The 23,618-nt window shown below is 45.7% G+C and overlaps 1 protein-coding gene across 3 annotated transcripts in view; it reads right to left on the reverse strand.

The window, feature by feature from the left end:
• Positions 1-23,618, reverse strand: part of LOC119400132 (polycomb protein suz12) — a 32,512-nt gene that overhangs the window by 5,064 nt on the left and 3,830 nt on the right. Inside the window, exons 5-14 of one of the 3 annotated variants that reach the window (XM_037667108.2) lie at positions 22,883-22,938; positions 22,722-22,808; positions 16,868-17,056; positions 15,514-15,770; positions 13,246-13,432; positions 12,509-12,762; positions 6,657-6,814; positions 3,132-3,224; positions 2,644-2,749; positions 1,980-2,059 (exon numbers count right to left, since the gene is read on the reverse strand). In XM_037667108.2, coding sequence (XP_037523036.1) covers positions 1,980-2,059; positions 2,644-2,749; positions 3,132-3,224; positions 6,657-6,814; positions 12,509-12,762; positions 13,246-13,432; positions 15,514-15,770; positions 16,868-17,056; positions 22,722-22,808; positions 22,883-22,938 — 1,467 coding nt within the window. Of the gene's footprint in view, positions 1-1,979; positions 2,060-2,643; positions 2,750-3,131; positions 3,225-6,656; positions 6,815-12,508; positions 12,763-13,245; positions 13,433-15,513; positions 15,771-16,867; positions 17,081-17,696; positions 17,833-22,721; positions 22,809-22,882; positions 22,939-23,618 lie in introns of those variants that run through there. The other 2 variants (XM_037667106.2, XM_049417981.1) reach the window with 2 other exon arrangements.

The following is a 23,618-nucleotide window of genomic DNA, read 5'->3' on the forward strand; positions in this document are numbered from 1 at the left end:
ACCGTATTTACTTGCATAATGATCGCACTTAAAAAAAAAAAAGAATTGACGCAAATTTCGGTGCGCGATCATTACGCGGGGTAAATTTTCTGCGAAATTATATTTCGAGCACCGAAAACGCAAACAAGTCGCGTATCAGAATTCTTACGATAGCTATCATGAACATAACCAAAAATAAAAGTAGAGTAAGGCTTACCTTTGTAATAAACGCACACATTATGCAGGAACTACATGCACTGCATATTGCCCTTTATTTTTTTCATTCACTGACCCCCTAACTTTCATTCAAAGTCTGCAGCGTCACTGGCGTCAGTGTCCTCACCGCTCGATTCCCTGTCGGAACTGGCAGCGTCATCGCAGTCCCACAGAAGGTTATCTTTCGTTCCATTGAGTGCGTTAGATTTGCCTGTATTCTGATTTCGTCGACGCCGAAATGCCTGCCGGCAGCGCGGTTGCCGTGCTAGAGCGTGTAATCAACCGCCTTCAGCTTAAACGCGGCAGTCAAACTCGCTTATCGCCCCATTGTGAACCGGCACTCAAACAAGCAACCACTAAGCACGCCACCACATTACAGAACGGTGATAAAAACGCGGCGATGGCGGCGATGCGGCTTTTTCAGGAATTATGGGAATTCGTCGGCAGCTTGTTGCTGCGGGATGACAAGTCAACCAACAAGCAGCTGCAGCTGTAACACTGCGGGATATCAAAACCACGTGATCAAAACAAACATGGCGGCTGACGGAGCTAAGCAAACGCGTTTTTTCTCGTGAGTCATGGAGGTCGTGAGTACGTCACGCGCATCAGAACAGTTTCTTCCGTTGAAATAATGAATTCTTTCGTTTAAATCGGTAAATTTGCGGCAACAGCATAGCCATGTCCGCTTTTAGAGGACAGAAACAGAGATGGGCGCGTTCAGTTGCCATAGACGTAAAAACGAAACTACAGCCTTTGTCTTTACTGCTATCCTAATACAGCACGTTTCCGCCAAGGGTGGGCAAAAATTAGGAATCTGTTTGGTGCATGCAGTTCACTTGGTGAGTCTTGAAGAGTTATCTAACGTAACGTTCGACGGTGGTAAACATGATGATCATCAGCTAGACTTGGCACACGACATATCGCTGCGGCAAGTTCGGGGTGCGATCATTACGTGGGAAAAAAAATATTGAATTTTGACGACAAAATTTAGGGGTGCAATCATTATGCGAGTAAATACGGTATATATGTCTATTCATTCATTTCGAATATCGAAATTTAGAATAACTTAGTTCGTTTCGAAGCGAATTTGAATATTCGTTCAAACATTCTCACAAGCCTACCGTTTTATGATAAGAGCAAAGAGACCTCTCTGCTGATAAGAGCAAGAAAGGACCTCTCTGCTAGAGTGCTACATGCAAGTACAAATCGGTACTTCCAGGCGGGCAGGCTCTCAGTTTCGCAACAGTCTAGTAGACGTTATGGATGTACCCATGGAACTCCAATTGGAAAGGTGCATAAACAGAGCCAGCCAATCCAGCAGCAAAGGCCACAAGTGGCCCCTCTATAACTTAAGTATGGTGAAGCAAGATGTTTAAATTTTAAGCTGACACTTAATGAGCGAGGCAATACAATGCAATACTTGATAGCCATGTCAGCAGTTGTAGCACGACTTGCCCATTGCACGATTCATTTTGTTAATGGGCCAAACTTAGTTCAAAGGTGTATTGGGCAAAACGATTCACTGCAGCAGCCCACACACAAGGACTGCACTGGCGGCACACTGAAACATGGTGATACTCTGTCTCTCAAAGATACCATGGTGTGCTCGAAACACTCGCAAAGTAACAACAGACAAGAATTCTGTACCAGAGGCAACAGAGACGAAAATGTATGTGTGACACACTCACTCGCCCTTCAGTCTACAGGACACGGCTTTCAAGTTTACAGGTACATAGAAGCATACGTGCGCAAGCAACTGGCATCGGTAGGAGCACAACACTCACCCGTATCTCATGACGTGCAAGTTCCACATCTTCATCAGCTCCTTCTCTCCCTCATTTACGTCGGTGAACTCGTCAATCATCTAAAAAGAAACAAACAGGACTCAACTATAGAATGCTCAGACCGGGACAGATATAACCGTAGCAGCAAATCACACCGATGTAAACTGCGGTTACGAGAACTACAGTTTGTGGCATACAACTCTGGCCCTGATGGCCAACGTCAGACCGGGTAACATTCCGAGCAGAAACATCATCTGCTGGTATGAGTCGCAACTAGTGCCGTGACACATAGGAGAACTTGGACGAGGAGGAACCGTTCGACTGGCAATACTGAGGGCCACAAATTAAATGCTTATTTAATGCAAACTGCTACATTTAGCACATGTACCTCATGTTAATGATGCAAACTGAACTTCTAAGCATGGCTAAATGGATAATAACACAAATGCGAGTTGTTCTTAGATCTACAGCTGCTGGCAGTCAATACAAATCTCACAAACAACTAGTCTTTTGTAGTTGTAACGCTGGAACTTAAACCCAACAAATCGTTCAACCAACTGCAAAGCTGCTCTGGCCCTCCTCAACAATAAATACAATGAAAACACAAGGCCACAGTACTAACTTTAAAGCTTGCTAACCACTGGCAACAGTACCAGCTCCTTACCATTTGGGTCTTGATGCGCAGCCACTCGGGATCGTCCTCAGATTCGCTGTCGCGGTCAATCTCCTGAGGCCTGATGGGTAGGCATGTTTCCGTGTGGTAGTAGAGTCTGCAAAGCAAGCATGCATGTAAAAAAGAAAAAAGAAAACTCATAAAAGACAAAGAACGAACCAGAATCAGCGAGTAGCAGTTTGGGCAAGTTGGTATCTCTTGACATTCTGAGTGTTTAGCACAACTCAAGCGGAGTAAAAGGAAACACACGATAAGGTAGAAGGAAGGACAAGACGACAGCGTGAGCGTTCCACACTGTCGTCTTGCCCTCCCTTCTTCCCCTACCTTTGTTTCCTTCTCCTAGTTTCGCTAAACACTCAGAACGTCAATCAGAAGCAGTCCTTTCTTCTAGGGCACCATGGCCAAAACGCGACGACAACATAAACATTACCCTTCCTTTGACAAAGCACTGAGACAGCACGGCCTGGATGTATGCTTACCTGTTATGCCCAGAGATGTACGGCCGTGGCTGTTCGATGTCAGGCTCGTCTTGCTCCATGAATTCCAAGAGACTCAGAGGTGCTCTCTTGGGTCTGAAACAAAAAAAAAAGAGTTTCAGAAGATAAGGTAGTTCTCAGATCGTCAGCCTGAAATAAAATATGTTCCGTTTAACAGGAGTTCCTTTCACCGAGAGATGAAGAGGGGTGCAGAATTCAGGTACAAAACCAATCATTAGGGGTGTGCGAATATTCGAAATTTCGAATATTTTTCGAATAGTGTTTGTTATTCGATTCGATTCGCACTGAAATTTTACTATTCGAACTATTCGAACTTCCCAAAGACAAATGCAGTCAACGTCCGCTTGAAAGTGACCCCTTCAGATTTTTAATATGCTTCACCTCATCACACCCCCGTATTGCGGCAAAGCTGCCTTTCAAGCTCCGTTACGGTCGAACTTAGGCAAGAGACAGTCAACGTCTGATTGAAAGTGGCCCCTAGATTTTCAGTATGCTTCACCTCATCACACCCCCGTATTGCGGCAAAGCTGCCTTTTAAGCTCCGCTACGGTCGCAAATGTATGAACTCAAGAAAACGCTGGTTCCAATATGGAGATGAAAGATGTGGCAGAGTTGGGGGCTCAATTAATGCTGTTTTGGACCTGAAATTTGGGCAGGAAGTCCAAAAAATCGGACGCCGAAGCTTTTTAGCATCCAAAATTTCAGATGTTCTTATATATCGATGTCTACGAGGCAGATTTGGAACTCCGGACTTGAAGGGAGCACACCCTTGTCCGCCACATCAGTTGGGCTTCCACAGCAGTTGAAAGAGGAGGAGAGGGTGAGGAAATGGCATCTCTGCCTATAACGTGTAAAGTGTTGTCGGCAACACTTTGGTTGCACCAAATCATGTACATAAATACAATTCAGCCTCTACGTTGCCTCACTCTTGATAAGAAAGACAACTATGAAATATGACCCCACCAGCGCTTCAACCTAGCGAAAAGAAACACTTTCATGTTGCTATCTCACAAGAACATACTTAGGGATTCTCTGCAACTTTTTCTGTAATTTCATTTGAATTATTCGAAAAATGTTTGAGAAATATTCGAAAATTATTCGAAATTATTCGATTCGATTCGCACTCAATCTTTATTATTCGAATTCGCTTCGCACCCAAAATTTTGCTATTCGCACAGCTCTACCAATCATATCAGAGGCAGTTCTCCAATTTAAACAGTAGTTCTGTTTAACAGGTTTCTGTCTACTGAGAGTCTACTGTACTGGAACTGAGATGCGACAGTGCTGGCGACCGTAGGGTCACTCCTCGTAAAAAACAGAACAATTTTGTCGAAAGCGTGTTGTCACCTCTTCGGGTGGAAGCTGAAAGCAACGGAGATGCTTCCTGAGAAAGTCGACAACACAGCTGAGCTCAGTCCCAATAAAAAATGCAAACGAGTTCGATATGCACAGTGCAAGCTTGCTACTTGCTCATGAAATAGAGAAAATAGGAATGCTGGCCCAGATAAATCTCCTTGGAATCACGGACTTTCTTTCTGTTAATGAGAACTAACAGACAATAATGCCAAAGAAAGTATAGGGTATGTTATTTGTAATACAGTAGAACCCCGCTGATACGTTTTTGAAGGGACCGTAGGAAATAAACGTAAGAGACGGGAAACGTAAGAGCCAAAAAACAGAAAAAACGGCAAAATATTTAGTGGTACAGAATTTTATTTCAATTCTTACGAGCAGCACGAAAATTGGCGCGCTCAGCCACGATCTAGTCGACGGATAGAAACGTGGAGCTTAGGACGGCCTTATCCACAGAAATGTAATCAACGTATGTGATTTTTTTAACACCAACAGCTGTAAGCATGAAAGAACTAAGCACACGCAATCACGACCGGCGCGGCGAGTCCGACCGCGAACCGCACGCACGGCCATGCGAGCTCCAACCAGCTCGAACTCCTCCCGTTCTCCGATAAATAACGATGATGATGAGTCTACGCCAACGCGATGGCAGAAGTGAATGCCAATCTCGAAGGCCTTGCTTTCGCAAGCAATTACGTCATACACGCCATGTTTGTGCAATGCAAATCTCAGAGGCTATGCTTTTGTCAATGGTAAATGCCAATCTCGAAGGCCTTGCTTTCGCGAGCAGTTACGTCATAGACGCCATCTTTGCAATTTGAATCTCAAAGGCCATGCTTGTTTTGCATCAATTGAAAGATTCTGTTGCTTGCGCCTCTCATGCGGCTAATATTACGGTCAAACGAGGCCAAGCTGCGTGAAAATGCACCGTGGCCACTCTCTTTGGTAGTCACTCGGTCGGCTCCGGGCGCACTTCGCGACGTATCATACGGGAACGGTGCGACAGTTACGACGTAACAGCGGGGTTCCCAATACATTGTATCCTATGGGAGCTATGCCGGGACCGGCGGAAAACGACGTAACAGCCGGGAAAACGCAGCAGTGAGGAACGTAACAGCGGGGTTCTACTGTAATTGGGATATAAATGTGAAGAAAGTAATGTGGACGAAAAGATAATTTGCCGCCGGCAGGGACCGAACCTGCAAACTTCAAATAACGCGTCCGATGCTCTACCACTGAGCTATGGCGGCGGTCAACCCCCCGTCCACTTTATAGGGCATATATATGTACATTTAAACATTTAAACCTAGGAGTGTTAGTCAGCACCGATTGCAGCCATGGTGGCGAGTGTGGAACACTCTTTTTCTGCCTTTTTGGCATCACGTAGCACGTGATCTTTGTACGAGCTGGGAGCTGACCAATAATCCCTCGCATACTACCTGAAGGCATCAAGTTTGCCAGAATGAGACCCTTGCTATGAATGAAGCAAGGAAGATTAATTACTTTTAAGGGCTCGTTTTTTCTTTGTTAGGCACAATATTAATGAGAACTAACAGACAATAATGCCAAAGAAAGTATACGGTATGTTATTTGTAATAATTGGGATATAAATGTGAAGAAAGTAACTTATCCGAATGAAATGTGTACTGAAAGCCATATCCCCACAAATTACCAAGAAAGGATCAGTAGATATATGCCGGCTGTACAGAGGACAACTGGAGTCCCTCGTCGATTGTCGCTGGCCGATTCTCAATCTCAACCGAGGCCAATCCGGAACAAATTTCTCTACGATGATTGGCTCTCTTTCTGCAGCTAGCACGAATGTGCCCCAATCACGCCCAGTAAATTCAATACCGAGAGGCCTTGCTGTGAAGAGGGCTTTGCCATTGCGGCATCAAGTCATAGTCACCAGACCTCAAGTTTCACAAAATAGATTTTTTTTAGAAATTAACCTTCGGTTTTTTTTCGTACCACCCTATCATTTGATATCTTTCACACCAGCATGAACGAATCCGTCGGAGACCATACTTTATGCAAAAGATTGAATTTCAATACAAATAAGCTTAATTTAACTAAATAAATAACGAATTCTGTTATGTCAAGGTCAGTACGGACGCAAAAATCAAAGGGAATTGGCAACAAGCCGAGGCTTACCGGCAGACCATGACATAGGTGACGGGAGTGCGCCGGGCAGGCCCCGTCCAGCCAAAGGCGTACCCCGTTTGAGTGTGGAGGTGCTGCGGGTTGCCGGAGTACGATCCGTCGAAGCTCTCGTTGATGGAGACATCGATGCGCGCTCCTTTGGGGTGAGGCTGCAGGATGTGAACAGCAAGAAGTCAGTGCAAGACTACTGGTAATGCATAAAAAAAACACATCATAATCTGGAATGAAGGAAGGGGAATTATTAGAGGGGCTCGTCTCTTTGTTAGACACAACCAAATAAATCTAACAGACAATTAAGCCAAGCCAAGGAAAGCATAGGGGTCATTATTTGTTGTTTTTAACAGTAGTGTAGTAATTAAGACATAAATTGAAATAAAGTAAAGTTGGACAAAAAAGCAACATTTCCATCGGTGAGATCCATACCCACAACCTTCAAATTACATGCTTGATACTCTACCAATTAAGCTACGATGGAAGGATGAGATATATCCAGTACTGTTACTACATCCAGGTAACAGGAGGCATTGCGCAAGTTTTGTTTAGTTTTGTTTAGTTTTTCTTTTTTTTAGTGGCAACAAACATGGAGTGACTCTCTGCTATCTACCAGCCCACGCTGTCTAGCACTGGTGCGAGTTGTCCGAAAATCCCGATAAAAATAAAAATGTATATAAAAGAGATAGAACGGGTTAAGCGAAGGGTTGTATATGATGGAGTTGGACATTAAGGTATGTCATAAGTTGAAATTGGGGTCATACAATTCGTAGAAATTAGTGTAAGCAGCAATTACATCTCAAAAACTCGTCGACGGGGCTCGTTGCGGCACCTGACAGATCAGATCTCTACCATGGGCTTCTTTTTGCGCAGATTCAGCAGCGTGTGAAACTCGAAAGCCAAAAACGTATATAAAAGGGATGGAACCAGTGTGGGTGCCACTCCCAGAGCCTTAGGTTTTGCCTTAGGGTCGCTTTAGGTGCTTTTTATCCTTGACAAGTTAGACGTGAGCCACTCTTGCCTAACGTCGGCACGCACTTGCGATGACGATGCACCATTCGTTGCAGAATCTGGCCCAAACAGGCAGCGCACACTACAGTCAAGCCTCAGTACAGGCGAACCTCATTATAACGAATGCTGATATAGCGAATTATCGGTTATAGCGAACTGAATATGAGCGCTGGTTTGTCACGCTTGATATCAGTGGTATTCATTCTTTTTATAACGAAACAGAAAACATGAGAGCCACCGCAATATCAGCTATAACGAAGAAATATTTGGTTCTCGCGAGGCTAAAATCTCGACAGGCAGCACAAAAAGCAGAATAGATATTGAAAGACAATTCACAACCACATTCTCGTTTAAAATGCTGTGACATAAAATTAGAGCTGTGCGAATAGCAAAATTTTGGGTGCGAAGCGAATTCTAATATCGAATCGAATAGAATATTTTGCGAATATTTCTCGAATATTTCTAGAATATTTTGCGAATACTTCGAAGCAAAATTGCAGAAAAAAACAGTTAGAGAGGATTTCTAAGCATACTCTTATGAGATAGCAACATGAAAGTGTTTCTTTTCGCTAGGTTGATGAAGCACTGGCGGGGTGGTGTTTCATAGCTGTCTTATCACGAATGAGGCAATGTAGAGGCCGAATTCAATTTATATAAATGATTTGGTGCAACCAAAAGCGTTGCCGACAACACTTTACACGTGATAGGCAAAGATGCGATTTCCTCAGCCTCTCCTCCTCTCTCGACTTCTGTGGAAGCCCAACTAATGTGGCGGACAAGGGTGTGCTCCTTCAAGTCCGGAGTTCCAAATCTGCCTCGTAGACGTCGATATACAAGAACATCTGAAATTCTGGATGCTAAAAAGCTTCGGCTTCCTATTTTTCGGACTTCCTGCCCAAATTTCAGGCCTAAAACAGCATTAATTGAGCCCCCACCTCTGCCACATTTTTCATCTCCATGTTGGAACCAGCGTTTCCTTGAGTTCAGGCTAGCCAGGGGGCTAGCCCCCCCCCCCCCCTGAAATATTGGTGAACTATGTGTTTTTACCAAAAATAAATAATAAAAATAGGTGTTATCAAGGTTTTCAGCAAGTGCCCCCCCCGAAAAAAATTCCTGGCTACGGGCCTGCTTGAGTTAGTACATTTGCGACCGTAGCAGAGCTTGAAAGGCAGCTTTGCCGCAAACCGGGGTGTGATGCGCTGAAGCATATTGAAAATATAGAAACCACTTTCACTCGGGCGTTGACTGTGTCTTGGCAAAGTTCGACCGTAACGGAGCTTGAAAGGTAGCTTTGTCGCAATACCGAGTTGTGATGCGCTGAAGCATATTGAAAATCTAGGAACCACTTCCCATCGGACGTTGACTGTGTCTTGGCTAAGTTCGATCGTAACGGAACTTGAAAGACAGCTTTGCCGCATTACCGGGGTGTGATGAGGTGAAGCATATTGAAAATCTAGGGGCCACTTCGAATCGGACGTGGACTGCCTCTTGGCTAAGATCGACCGTAATGGAGCTTGAAAGGCAGCTTTGCCGCAATACGAGAGTGCAGTGAGGTGAAGCATATTGAAAATCTGAAGGGGTCACTTTCAATTAGACATTGACTGTATTTGTTTTTGGGAAGTTCGAATAGTAAAATTCCAGTGCGAATCGAATCGAATAGCAAACACTATTCGAAAAATATTCGAAATTTCGAATATTCGCACCCCCCTACATAAAATACTTGGTTAAAATGCAGTTTAAAAAGTCTAGGAAATTTTGGAGGAAATGAGCAGTGCGGATGCCACAGACATGGCCAGGAAACTGAGAAACTACTGGGAAAAACTCCTGACTGAAACTGCTGAAATAGAAGAGGTTCCCTCATGCATGGACACTGTCGAAAACTTCTACCCGCACATTGGATACATTTTGGTATTTGGTATTTTTGCGTAAGCCAGATTGTTGATTTGTTAGAGGAGATTCCAATTGCCAATGTTACAATGACTATCAGATACAATGAACTAATTTCTGGCCCCGTGCTACTTCATTATAACGAGATTCGACTGTATAAATAAATATCGCTTACAGTGGAACCTCGATTATCTGTCCCCCTGTTTTGCGACGACCCACATTTTACGACGAATCGGTTTGGTCCCAGCAAAACCCCCATAGAAATAATGTATTTAAAACCTTGGTTATTCTACACAATTTTACGCCGATCCCACATCTTACGACGACTTTTCGATTCTGTCTGAGAGAAAACATCACATTCTTTATTCGAATCGGACGCCGACAAAAATATTCCCGAGTGCAAAATAAGAACTTAAGTTCCCCTAGGTTGTCGGTTAGAAAAGTAGAGAGTGAGACAGTATGCCTTCTTAGGATGTAAAATTTATTCTCTGGGCAGTTCATGCGCTTCTGTGATCCAGTTTCCCTGGCTTTAAGGGGGGACCCTGCTTCGGAGATATACAGTAGAACCCCGCTGTTACGTTCCTCACTGCTGCGTTTTCCCGGCTGTTACGTCGTTTTGCGCCGGTCCCGGCATAGCTCCCATAGGATACAATGTATTGGGAACCCCGCTGTTACGTCGTAACTGTCGGACCGTTCCCGTATGATACGTCGCGAAGTGCGCTCGGAGCCGACCGAGTGACTACCAAAGAGAGCCGCCATGGTGCATTTTCACGCAGCTTGGCCTCGTTTGACCGTAATATTAGCCGCATGAGAGGCGCAAGCAACAGAATCTTCAATTGATGCAAACAAAAGCATGGCCTTCGAGATTCAAATTGCAAAGATGGCGTCTATGACGTAACTGCTCGCGAAAGCAAGGCCTTCGAGATTGGCATTTACTATTGACAAAAGCATAGCCTTTGAGATTTGTATTGCACAAACATGGCGTGTATGACGTAATTGCATGCGAAAGCAAGGCCTTCGAGATTGGCATTCACATCTGCCATCGCGTTGGCGTAGACTCATCATCATCGTTATTTGTCGGAGAGCGGGAGGAGTTCGAGCTGGTTGGAGCTCGCACGGTCGTGCGTGCGGTTCGCGGTCGGACTCGCCGCGCCAGTCGTGATTGCGTGTGCTTAGTTCTTTCATGCCTACAGTTGTTGGTGTTAAAAAAATCACATACGTTGATTACATTTCTGTGGATGAGGCCGTCCTAAGCTCCGCGTTTCTATCCATCGACTAGATCGCGGCTGAGCGCGCCAATTTTCGTGCTGCTCGTAAGAATTGAAATAAAATTCTGTGCCACTAAATATTTTGCCGTTTTTCCTGTTTTTCGGCTCTTACGTTTCCCGTCTCTTACGTTTATTTCCTACGGTCCCTTCAAAAACGTATCAGCGGGGTTCTACTGTATTTCTTTGTTTTTGAGTACATTTTTATGAAACTTTTGCAGCTTATGTATTTTTTTGTCCTGATTTCAAATATGCAATCATTTTTCTAGTACACTATGCTGTTTTCAAAATATCAAATATTTCATGTATACTGTTGGGAGCAAGATGTAAAGAGCAAGATAAAAATAAATAGTAAGAGTTATAAAGCAAATCAGCATATCACAATAAGCTGGAATGAATACTGTTTGCAATAAAACAAGAATGGATGTTCTAGGCCCAATTGAACAAAAGTTATAGTACGTTGAACACTCGGCAAGTCAGCGATTTCGAGCTCGGTCAAACTGGGATCAAGCTGGGAATGTTCAACATACCATAACTTTTGTTCAAATGGGCCTAGAACATCCATTCTTGTCTTATTGCATACAGCATTGATTCCAGGTTATTGTGATAGGCTGATTTGCTTGATAACTCTCACAGTTTAGAAATAAAGCCTGCTCCTAACAATACAAAAACTATTTAATAGTTTCAAAACTACATACTGTATTATAACAATAATTGCATGTTTGAAATCAGCACATAAAAATACATAAGCTGTGAAAGTTTCATAATGATACGCTCAAAAACAAGAAACATGTTTCAGAAGCAGGGTCTCCCCTTAAGATCGCTTCAGGATACGCCTCGATCGCATGCGTATCCAGGGTCGTTACCTAGACAAGCTCTCTTTAGTACACGGGGAAGCTCCAACTGGACGTAAAGCTCATCTTTGAGATCTGGATATTTTCACGTTTTCGGTCCGTAGAAACTTTTCCTGGTCGACATACAGCTGATCTGCCTTTGTTTGTGGCACTCGCAGTCACAGGCCTTGAGCACGCAAAAGGACGTGATGCAGCTATTTTTACAGTGCAAAATAACTTTCGCTTGACATGGACGTTCATAATAACAGCGGGACATCACCAGTTACACTTCACAAGGGAACAAATATGATGCGCACAGCTCAGTCGCGCACGAAAGCATCCTACGCCAACTCGTGCTCCGTCGCCATTATGTGATGGCGATGACACTGTGTCTGACTCTTCTGACGGGAGGCTGTTCCCGATGCGGTTTCGGTTTCGTTTTCATGCGCAGGCACTTTTCAGACTCGATTTGTCGGGAGAAAGATGCGAGTTGGATTCGATATCTTAAAGTTAAAAATAACAACTCGCTCACACCTCATTTAACTAAGTAATGCTGCCATTTTCAAAAATATTTAGTCTACCATCCTTGGAGAACCTCGGGGTCTTGTCATGGGCTATTGAGGCGGTCTGTTCCCCTTTTTTGGACAAAGCTGACTGCCACTGCCAATATTTTTAGTTTTTCGATTATACAACGCCCGGATCATACGACGGTTTTGCGTGGTCCCCTCAAAGTCGTATAATCGGGGTTCCACTGTATAACGAATTTTTGGATATATTGAAGTTATTTTCGTGCCAGACACATGTTCGCTGTGACAAGGTTTGATTGCGTTCCGAACAAGACTGAGAGAGGCCTTACCACATAGGAGAATGCGAAGCGCCCGTGGCAGAGCTTGAGGTGCTTGAGGAGGGCAGCCAGCAGGCGACACTGCAGCAGGCACCAGGGGCAGCGCATGTCACCTCGTGCCTCCGTCTGCTGCCGCGTCTGCTGCTGGTACACAAACTGGTACACCACTCGCGTGCGCTGGCCTGTGCCCGCCTTGCTCAGACTCTTCTGGACCGGTCCGCTGCTCGCCGGTTGTATCTGCTGCTGCTGACTTGCCTTCAACTCTCCTGTGGGGTGAGGAAAACGTGTAGCACTATGGCTGAATGCACTTTCGTCTGGCCTACATTTGTCTCGCAAAGTTGTCGAGCCCACCGAATAAATTCCTGCCACTCCCATGAGACGCCATGCCAGACGTAGTGGCATTCTGCTTGCAAAAGTACAGTCAACTGGAAAGCAGCAGGTAACTCGTGGTTGGTGGTTCCAACTTGTTTTGACAAGCTAATGCAGTACACAAACATTTCTGCATCAAGTTGCACTTAGGGTGCTAGCAACAATAGGTACACATCTGAGCATTCCTTTCAACAGTGGGCCGAACTGTACAAGCACACATGCATAGCTGAAGGCGCTCATATTTTACACAGAAGGCATGCGAGAACATTTGAAACAAAACGCCAATCCATGCCCGGGTTGTTGATGACGGCACTATTTTCACACTTGCAAAGCTTTGCAAAAGACATTCACGAGAAAGCTTAGCCCGGTTGGCAGCTCACCATTGCGTCTGCTGCGCGTGTGCTTGTGCCCGGGTTCGGCCACGTTCAGTTCCACGGGCGATAAGACGGGCCGGGTCGTTCGGACGTGGTCCGGAGTCTCCGCATTCGTGCTCTCCTCAGACGGACCCCAGCTCAACCGGAACGCTACCTTGGGGCACTTCTCAAATGCCTCAAGGGGCGGGGAACTCTGCACAGGTGTCAAGGAACCGATTCCGAATAAATTTAACCCTTTGAGGGTCGAATTTTTTCGCGAAATCCAGTCCAAAAATGTGTAATTTTTTTATTGCTGAAATAAATTCTTCAGACGATTCTATTTAAGAAAAAAATTGTCTAAAATTTTTTTTCGTGACCGTAAAGTGACAAAAAAATCAGTTTTGTTGCTACATACATATGGTTTATTCGTAGTAAAATCAAGCAGAATCCTAAAAAAAAAGAAGCTTCACAGTTTTTTATGAATAAAAATTATGCATCGTATTAAACATAGCTCACAAACATACAAAAATAAGCGTACCAGACTACGTTTCCGGTTAAAAACGCTCGTGCTCAAACACTAAAAACTTTTCAGCGTGTGATAGTCTTTGAAGCATGGCTCCCCGCGCACGCGTTTCAGATGTCGCTCCTTGATCGTCATCGGAGTCCGAACTCGTCAAAACTCCTCGTCTGACCAACTGAAATCCAATGAATCAGATTCTAATCGGCAATTGGGGAATAGTCCGCATCGGAAGAATCGCTGCTCGACTCACCGGCAGCAGCGCAACCGACGCGCGCTTCCATAGCGTGAGCGACCTGCGTTAGTGAGCGCACGGAAGAAAACTCTATGGTTCTGCGCCCGTCCGGAAAGCAAAACGAGTGAAAAAGCTACAGTAATACTTCGTCTTATCGCCAACAAGACGTAGTTAGTTTTTCCGAGAACCCAAAACAGGAAACGCAATCACGGCGGCGTCGTTTGTGTAATTTAGCGCCGCGCGTAAACAGATGTAATCGCGCGCCGGGGTGCAATAAATGAGAGAGTAACAAGCGGTCACCCTTTGAGAGATTAGAAACCAAACAGCCATCCGCTCTGCGGGCGCAAGAAGCGAAAACCACCCGAAGGACGAAACCGAAACGAGCCGGACCGCGTGCGCACGTTCTGATGCGAGACTACAAGCCGCCGCGCCTCTTTGCAAAGAAAACAAAAAAAGACGGAGAGACATTGGCGCATTAAAAAAGTTACACGAATTCCCGAAGCGTGGCAGCACATTCCAAGCAAGAGAAAAGGGAGAAGGCGCGCGTTTGAAACCAAACCGCGCCGCGGGCGCTCTCGGTTGCGCAAGCGATAGCCGGCGCGCGGCGTGCCATTTTGCGAAGCATAAAAAAAGCAACAACGGAGAGACATCGGCGCATGAAAAAAATTCCACGTATTCCCGAAGCGTGGCAGCACATGCCAAGCAAGAGAAATCATCGAAAAAGGCGCGCACTTTAAACCAGCTGCACCGCGAACGCGCTCGGATGGGCAAGCGATAGGCGGCGCGCCGTTTTGGGAAGCGAAAAAAAAAATACAACGGAGAGACATCGGCGCATGAAAAAAAATTCCACATATTCCCGAAGTGCTCAAGCACAGGCCAAACAAGAGAAATGATCGAAAAAGGCGCGCGTTTTAAAAATAAACGCTATGCCGTACATGTACGACGAAAACCCTTTGGTACCAGGAAGCTTCTGCTGTACATGTACGGCGAAAACCCTGAAGGGGTTAAAAGCAACAGGGTAAAGCCACGAGTCAACTAAAGTCTTAATTCGTTTTAAAGGACAGCGTCTATGTGTGTGTGTGCTTGTGTGAATGCTTTTCCTGAAACAAAGATGGCACATGCAGAAAGTTTGAATAATGGGCCTTTTTAACCCTTTCTCTACCACCAGGTGCAGTCGTCGTCGGAATAAGTGCCAATATAGGTGACGAGTATAGCCATCAAGACTGTAAGAGAAACATGCCTCACACTGTGGAATGGTGAAAAGTATACCCCGTTTGAATAATAACAGTAACTGTAGGGGTTTTACGTTCCGAAACCATGATATGATTATGAGGGACGCCGTAGTGGAGGACTCCGGAAATTTCGGCCACCTGGAGTTCTTTAACATGCACCTAAATCAAAGTATAGGGGCCTCAAGCATTTTCGCCTCCATCAGAAATGCAGCCGCCGTGGCCGGGATTCGATCTCGCGACCTTTGGGTCAGCAGTCGAGCACCATAAACACTAGACCACCGCGGCAGGTCACAGGTGACGGTGGCACCAACCTCAGAGTGGTTGAGGCTTTCCCAGGACGCCGTTCGGGCGAGAGGCGCTGCCTTTGGTCCCCAGGGCCTCAGCATCAGCTGGTATTCACCCTCGCTGAGGAGGCAACGCTGCTGCTCGTACACCACCATCTCGCCCACGTAGTGGCGGCTCTCTTCCGACGAAGCGCCACCACCGGATCCGCCGCCGCCACCAGATGTTGGTTGACGGTTGCACCCATTACGCCGAGCCTTTTTGGACGGTGGCTCTGCCGGTGGCACTGAATTTCATCGCAATATTTTCAGCCTCTAGTTTGATTAAACTTAGTCAAACATAGAAAGGGTAATTGATCAAGGGCCCCCTTTTTTTTATGTACAGCCTAATGAAACTAACAAGCAATAAAGCCAAGGAAAGCACTGGGACATTATTTGTAGTCTTTAACTGTAACGTGGTAATAATGATATAATTGTAAAGGAATTAATGTGGACAGAAAGACTACTTGCCAGTGGTAGGGACCGAACCTATCCAAAGGTTGTAGGTTCGGTCCCCACCAGTGGCAAGTTGTTCTTTTATTCACTTTAATTCATTTTCATTTATATCATAATTACTGCATTACAATTAAAGACTACAAATAATGGCCCTATAGTTTCTTAGGCTTCATTGTCTATTGGTTTCGCTAGGTTAGTCAAACACAGGCACTCCTACTGAATGAGCCTTAGATAAGCAAACGAATAAGAAATGAATGTGTTTTTGCTTCCTTACACACTGCTCTTTTTTGTATTGTGCAAATACCATATGCAATCCCTACTACGGCTATTATGCAATCCATGTTATTTGCTTTTGTACAGCATTAGGTGCTGGAAGCCTAATAAACAGAATAACGCTTCTCTAAACAACCAGGTAACTCCAGCCAAATAGATTGCCTTTCTTCAATAAGCGTATGCTCTAATAACCACTCTCACTGTTAATGATGCCACCTTCACTGGAATTTTTCTGTATTTTCGTTTGTAATCCCTTCACCTTTATAAAGCTACAGCTCTTGAGAGTACTCATAATAAATAAACCGCGGGTAAAGGAACAAAACAGCAATAATAATAACAATTGTTGGCGTTTCACATTCCAAAACCACGATATGATTATAAGGAACGCCATAGTGGAGGGTTCCGGAAATTTGAACCACCTGGGGTTTTTTGACTTGCACCTAAATCTAAGTACATGGGCTTAAAGCATTTCGCCTCCATAGAAATGCGACTGCCTTGGCTGGGATTCGGTCCTGCAGCCTTCGGGTCGGTGGTTGAGCACCATAACCCCAAGGCCACCACGGCAGGTTGAACAAACACAAACACACACACACACACACAAAACAGCAAGACTGACCTCCAGTGTCGCCCTCATTGACCTGACCGCCAGCGGTCACTCGCAGCAGCAGCACATAGGATCGCACCAGACCAGTTCCATTTGGGCAGAAGCTGTTGCCAGGCACCGTGATGACCGTCGTGCGGGCACCGGAAGTGGTGTTGGCGTGCGCCGCTCCGTCGGGGTTGTGCGGCACCTCGCAGCTCCCCACTGGCACGTGATAGACAAACGGTGCTGTCGCATGACGACAGCCTCCCGTCAAGGACAACACTCTTGTAGGACGCTGACTGCCCCGTGGAACACATGCGCGCCATCCAAGCATGGGCAGGTTTCTCCCTTCTCGGCTGTCGCACTAAAACCATGCTCGGGGACTACCCCACCTTGCTTTGCATCCTAAAACACACTGGACAGCAGGATGTCGGAACAAAATGTTTTACAGCGAAGCTGTCTACCATGTGTCGTTGTCGTCGCAGTAGTAGTAGTAGTAGTAGTAGTAGTAGTAGTAGTAGTAGTAGTAGTAGTAGTAGTAGTAGTAGTAGTAGTAGTAGTCGTAGTAGTAGTCGTAGTAGTAGTAGTAGTAGTAGTAGTAGTAGTTGTAGTAGTAGTAGTAGTAGTAGTAGTAGTAGTAGTAGTGGTGGTGGAGCGGGAACATCAAAGTGGCATGGCCACCCACATTTTCTTTTTGAAAGAGTGATTTACTCAGATGAGGAAAATCCCTTTTCACTTTAGTGTCCCTTTAAATTCAAGAGAGAGCCGCTACAAAGTGCTGTGCATTCCGGTTCTGAATTCTGCCAAGTATGTTTTAGGATGCAATTTGACCTTAACTACGATAAAACCACAAAGTTCCCACCTTCAGATCTGCAGACTTCGATCAGCGTCGTAACATGCCGCAGCCCATGCAACGAGTAGCAAACAAACACTGGTTTAGAAAAAAAATCCAGCGCTACTGAAACCAAAAACAGCATTCATGTGCACCGTGCCGAAAAGCATAACCAGAAGTGCTACGAGGCAAGGATATAATGCCTTGTATAAAAGCTGCCACTGCACGCTCAAAGCACGTCTCGAAATACAGCTATAGTCACCCAGGAGACTGTCTGATTTTGTTCTTTATTCACTCTGCGAAGGAAAACCAGCACCACGCGGGAAAACAACCGAGCAGTCTGTGTAAGCTGCGACAGAATCGGGCAAAATGAGCAATCGTGAATAGGGCCTGCAGTGCCTTAAAAGGATGTTTGAAGTTTTCATGCAAGAAGCACATCACGCTGAAAATAAGATTCGAGCAACAAACGAGCCCATCCACCACCTTCTTTCGTACATGCTATGTTTAAAGGGGCACTAAAAGCTAGTCAACTTCAGTCAATAGACTATCTCATGGATGTGCCACCACCTTGTTTTGTTAATGTTGCCGTTTCATATCTGTAGCAACTACGTACATGAACAGTAGACCCATACACGTGAAAACGGCTGTACAGATGCAGTTGGTGTTTCTGACCTTGTTAATTTGACGTCGCGACAAACTGAGAGATCATTCACCTAAAAGCCCAAGATGGTAGCGCCCATGAATCTACAATAAGACTGTATGTGTGGTTTCGATTTATGACGTAGATGTGCAGCTAAGAAACGAAACTTCTAAAAGCAAAGAAACGGCAAACATCACTGCTAGGTAAATATGAAGCCAGCGCTCACTGACATTTATGCCAGCAATCACTTTTTATTAATAAGTTAACGAACGATAATGAGATGTGTTACACTGCACACATAAATACGCACGAAAATTTGGCAATTTGGCAATCTTTATTGATCTGAGAACACCAACAACAGAAGCAAGACGTCTCTACTGGCAGTGCTGCAGAGTCACATGCCACGCTCTCTACGCTGCTGGACTTAACACGTACATCAGTGTATGGCCATCACAGCTGTCTGTCGATAATATTGCGTGGGCATGCTCCGAAACTCTCCGAAGTAACGTCAAAGCACAACCTCTTTTTTGCAGTCCAGTGCTTTGACATAACCTCTCTATTTGCAGTCGAGCGTCCCATGACCTCCATGCCTGTCGATGCGCTGACAGTCTTGGAGGTCACTGGATACTGGACTACTAATCAATCTGGGCTTTATTTTTGCGTTGGAGATGTTGCTATAATATCACTTTCAGTGCGCGCTTCATCCAATGTACATGCACAAGATTCTACATCGCACAAAGTGACACTACCGCCAAAAATTACAGTCTCGGAAGACAGCCCCTGCTAGGCCTAGCAGGGGCTAGGCCTAAAGGTTAGGCTTAGCATTTTGTTTCAACTTTTCGTACTCTGAGCACTGTTAACATAACTTTCACTTTTACAGTGATGTGATTGACTGAAGCTGTTTTGGAGCAGGTTTTTGGAGCAGCGAAAAGTGGGGTTTGGAGCAGGTAAAAGGGCTTTTGGAGCAGCCAAAAACGCGTTTGGGAGCAGGGAAAACAGCTTTTGGAGCAGCTAAAAGCTCACTGCCAAGTGGAAAAATGAACCGTGTGAAGCAAAACAGTTAAATAAGGAGGTACTATTTTGAAATAAAATGTTCTGTCCAATAATGGGTGTTTGCATAACACCACTGGATCATCTAACAGCCCAGTAAGCGTAAACATTGGCGTTGCAGTCTTATAATGGCTTAGGGTGGCCAAACAAACAAAGCACGTAGGGTTTCCCAACTACAGTACAATCTTGCGGTGATACGAATCTGAAGACGGAGCGACAATATTCGTATCGCCCAAAATTTCGTACCATCAAAAAACTAGCAAAACTTGTTTTCAAACCACGATATACGCACAAAACATTTATTTCCATCAGAAAACTCGCGTACGCCTTTCTGGGACACACGTGAACAGACCAATAAGGGACGGCGCAGCTGGCTGCCGCGAAAGCATTCGTCAAAGCTTCGCATTAGGCCAACTGAAAACTAAACGAAGTCCGCTCCACCATAATGACAAGCGAAGATCAACACGAACACCGAAAGGCTGCGTGCCAGGGGCATAGGCAGAATTTTTTTTTTTTGGTGGGGTAGTAGGGGGGGGGGGGCACCTCCTTGATTTGAAGTGGGGGCCGGGCAGGCAGGTGTCACGTGTCATTTTGGGCTCTGAATGTCATAGCAAAAAAAAAATAATCATAAAAATTCGGGGGGGGGGGCGGTGTGCCCCCCCCACTGCTTCGTGCCTTTTTTTACGACTCTATAGCCTTTAATCACTGCTGCGTTAGCGCCGTACCTTCAGAGCTCGTAGTCGCTATCGGCTAAAACACGTCTAAATTTCCCGAAACCACGGTCGCTATCAACGCTATCGATGATCGCGTTGATAGCGACCATGGTTTCGTGCGCGGCGGTTGCGGCAAACGGTAGTTCCGTTTTCAATACGCCTGCGCTGGCCACGCACGTACATACCTTCAAAGCTACGTCGTTTGTTGCTATCTATAATCGCATCTGCCGCGGTTTTGTCCGCGGCGTTTGCGGGAAGCAGCGTCGCTTGGACTGAGTGGGCGTCGGACGCGCGTGCACTTTCGGAGTTCCGTCAGTTTCGTCGTCGCCATACATGATAGTGTCAAGAGCGACCGCGGTTTCGCCCACCACGGTTGTGACAAACGATAACCACAGTTCTGACAGTGTGCGCGCTGCCCGCGCGCGTACTTCCAAAGCTTCTGCTCTCGGCCGTCGCTCGACGGATTCGGTACCAAAGTTCGTATCACCCGCCGCGACGTGGAAAAGTGTTCGCAACATCCGAATTTCGGCCCATTCGACACAGTGGAATTCGGCTGGCGAATTTCACGAATTCATATCAGCCGGTTACGTTTACATCAACGCCTCCTAAATTGGTTTACTGTGGGTTCGCAAAAAGCCTGGATCGGATTGGGTTGCAATGTTTGTCTAGTCCAAATACGTCTGATAGGCAGGTCTTTGCTTAGAGTTTTCAGTACACCTGCTGAATTCCGGTGCTGCTTCGTGGCCTCAATGTGCCTCTTTCTTGTAGCATGACGCTTTATCGCTGCAAACCCATGCTGTTAGCGGTTAATAGTCTGACTGCAGACAATGCAAAATCCACTGCCATCGCTGCCTTGGCGGCACTAAACACCATTTTCGTCCATCTTGTTCAGGATGTCGACACTGAACTTGGTGGAACGACCTGAGGCTCCGAGACGGCGAGACACGAACAATGCGAAAAGAAATTCCCCTCAAGAAACGTGTAGCGATACGCTTTTTGCTAATCCCGCGAATAGTCTTTGTTGATAGCCGTTCCACGGCGAACCTAGTTTTCCACGAGTTTTGCTTACCGACTGGAGTCGCGTTCCGTGAAAATCCTCAAACAACACGAAGCTGCCAATTAACTGCGTCAGTTCACGGTTGCTGTGAAGCTTGTCCGCCATCTTGCCGCAGCTTCCCTGTTTGCGATAACCGCGGTTAGGAGACTAAGTGCTGTTATGTCTGCCCTGTAGCTACCCCTAACCGTGGTTAGCCGTAACCGTAGTCAGCTTAACCACGGTTAAGGTTGCCCGTGTGACAGGGGTATAAGAACAGCTGGTTCGAGTAGTGGAACTCAAAAAAGGGGGCAAAAATAAGACAGGCATGGACGTCGCTGTACTAACAACTGAAATTTTACTTCTATGTTGCTGCGGCGGTGCGGTCACACCAGTTCGCGGCGAGCCGCTCCTTCCACGGTGAATTTTTGGGGGGGTCACGCCAATTTACAGCAGTCTGGAGAGGGTTATGTCAGCCCCCAAAAGCCTGAGCAAGCCAAACCAGCGCTTAACGAGCCTACCCATCAATATGTGTCCGGTCAGGTCCCCCAGAAAGCGCCGGGCAGTGTGCCGTGAAAAATGATGCACGAACCCATTCCTCTCACGGCACGAAAATTTTGCCGCGCGGCAGCTTTGGAGAGTCTCGTTTTGCCGCCGCCGGTGCGCTACGCACGTTTTGCCGCTAGTGTGCCCATAGTTCGGCGCAGTTTTGGCGCATAACAGCGAAGATGTAGCAGGATGTAGCAGGTTTCACGTCTTGGCGCAGTTTGGCGCAATTGGCGCAGCTATCACATCACTGCTTTTACATTTATTTGACAACCGGACAAGTGGAAATTTGAAATGCCCTGAAGTTGCTCCCTTCAGGAGGTAATCTACCCCTACAGTACTCATGGATTGAAACAAGACATTGTTTTTAGTATAATGACAGCTATGAGAAATTGCTCGTGATAACCACCTCATGTTGCTGCAAATCTGGCCGCTAAAAGTAATGTTGGCTCCAATGTAAGCGTTCTGAATCAAAGTTACGCGGATGTTGCAAACTGCAGATGCTGGAAACGAAAGTATGTGTGTTACTTAGCCCTAAATTTTCGCATTTAAATCCGTGAGTACTGTACATTACCATCTTCGTTCTAAGTGTCTGCGGTAATGCCAATTTTGGAAGCAGGTAGCTTCCCCATAAACAAAATCTACCTGTCATTTCTTTTTCTGAAAAACTAAATAATCCTAAAAATCAGCATTACAAAACGCTTTCTGGAGAATCTGAGCTAGAACAGAGCAGCAGAAAGCGCAATAACTTGTAAGATTTTAAGTGAAATATGCATGTCCCTGTGTATTCTCCTTATTTTCGTAAGTAATTCGAGGTGACAGAGAGAGACCCTGTCAGCTGCAACTTTCTTTGCAATCAAGTCGTCAATACAAGACAGCGAAAGGTTTCCACAAACTAATCTGCCCATCTTGAACATCACGTTAGCTTTTAAAGCCCCTTTAAACCTGATGCCACCACAACTTCTCCACAGCCAAGATAACGGAGTGCCAGTACTGTGATGCATAGTAAGCCACTCAGCATGCCAGGCAACAAGGCAAACAGACGCATCAGCGAGAGAGGTGAAGAACACTACCGGAAAGCTGCGTCAACGGCAGTTCCAGCTCCTTCTTCTTCTTGTTGCAAATCTTCAGTATGACCGCTTCTGCTGTGACCATGTCCCCTGCTCGACGAGCGCGCAAGGAGGACTTAGGCACGGGCCATCGGCCAATCTTTAAGAGATTGTGTTCAACTCACTTTTAGTCGAACGGTCAAAGAAGCCGGTGAACGTCAATGTCATTTGGCTTGGTGCTCTGAAAACGAGAGTCAATTGCTCAAAATTTTTCTTCAACATCAATACGGAAACAACACTCTGGCAATGAAAACAATGAGAGAAGAAGTCGAATTCAACTATACTCAGTTATAACCTAAGCGAAAATGGCAGCTCCTTCTACAGAACCGCAGCGCACTTCACCTGTGCAAGACGCAGTCGTGCTAGCCGATTCCGCTCACCATAAGCGATTTTTCTCGGCTTGTGTAAACACTACGCATGATAAGAGTTAAAGGTTTGTTGTTGCTCCTTAAGATGTTATGTTTGGCTGAGTAGCGATGTTTGATTCCCTGAACAAATTTACTAGGGCATCCAAGTTTCTGACCTAAAACCAGCGACACAAATGTGGGTCTGGGAAACTTAGCTGTCTGAAACACAGGAGAAACACTTCAAGTCACGAAAATGTGTAAGCACTATCGGACAGAGCACTTATGCAAATTCTCTGTGGGAGGGATGGCGGTGGGCAGAGCTGACATTTTTGTTTCTTATGTTGTAGTCTATGACTATGCAAGAGCAACACCAAATCACTGGACTGATAGCCAACATTAACAATCATTTAATTGTTAGCCATATTTAGCTCACATTAGCAAGTGATAACCAGTGCTGGTTACCACCACCTTGGGCTGCACATGAGCCCAAAGCCACACTGAAAATATGCGCATG

The sequence above is a fragment of the Rhipicephalus sanguineus genome, chromosome 7, assembly GCF_013339695.2.
Source record: "Rhipicephalus sanguineus isolate Rsan-2018 chromosome 7, BIME_Rsan_1.4, whole genome shotgun sequence".
Lineage (NCBI taxonomy): Eukaryota > Metazoa > Arthropoda > Arachnida > Ixodida > Ixodidae > Rhipicephalus > Rhipicephalus sanguineus.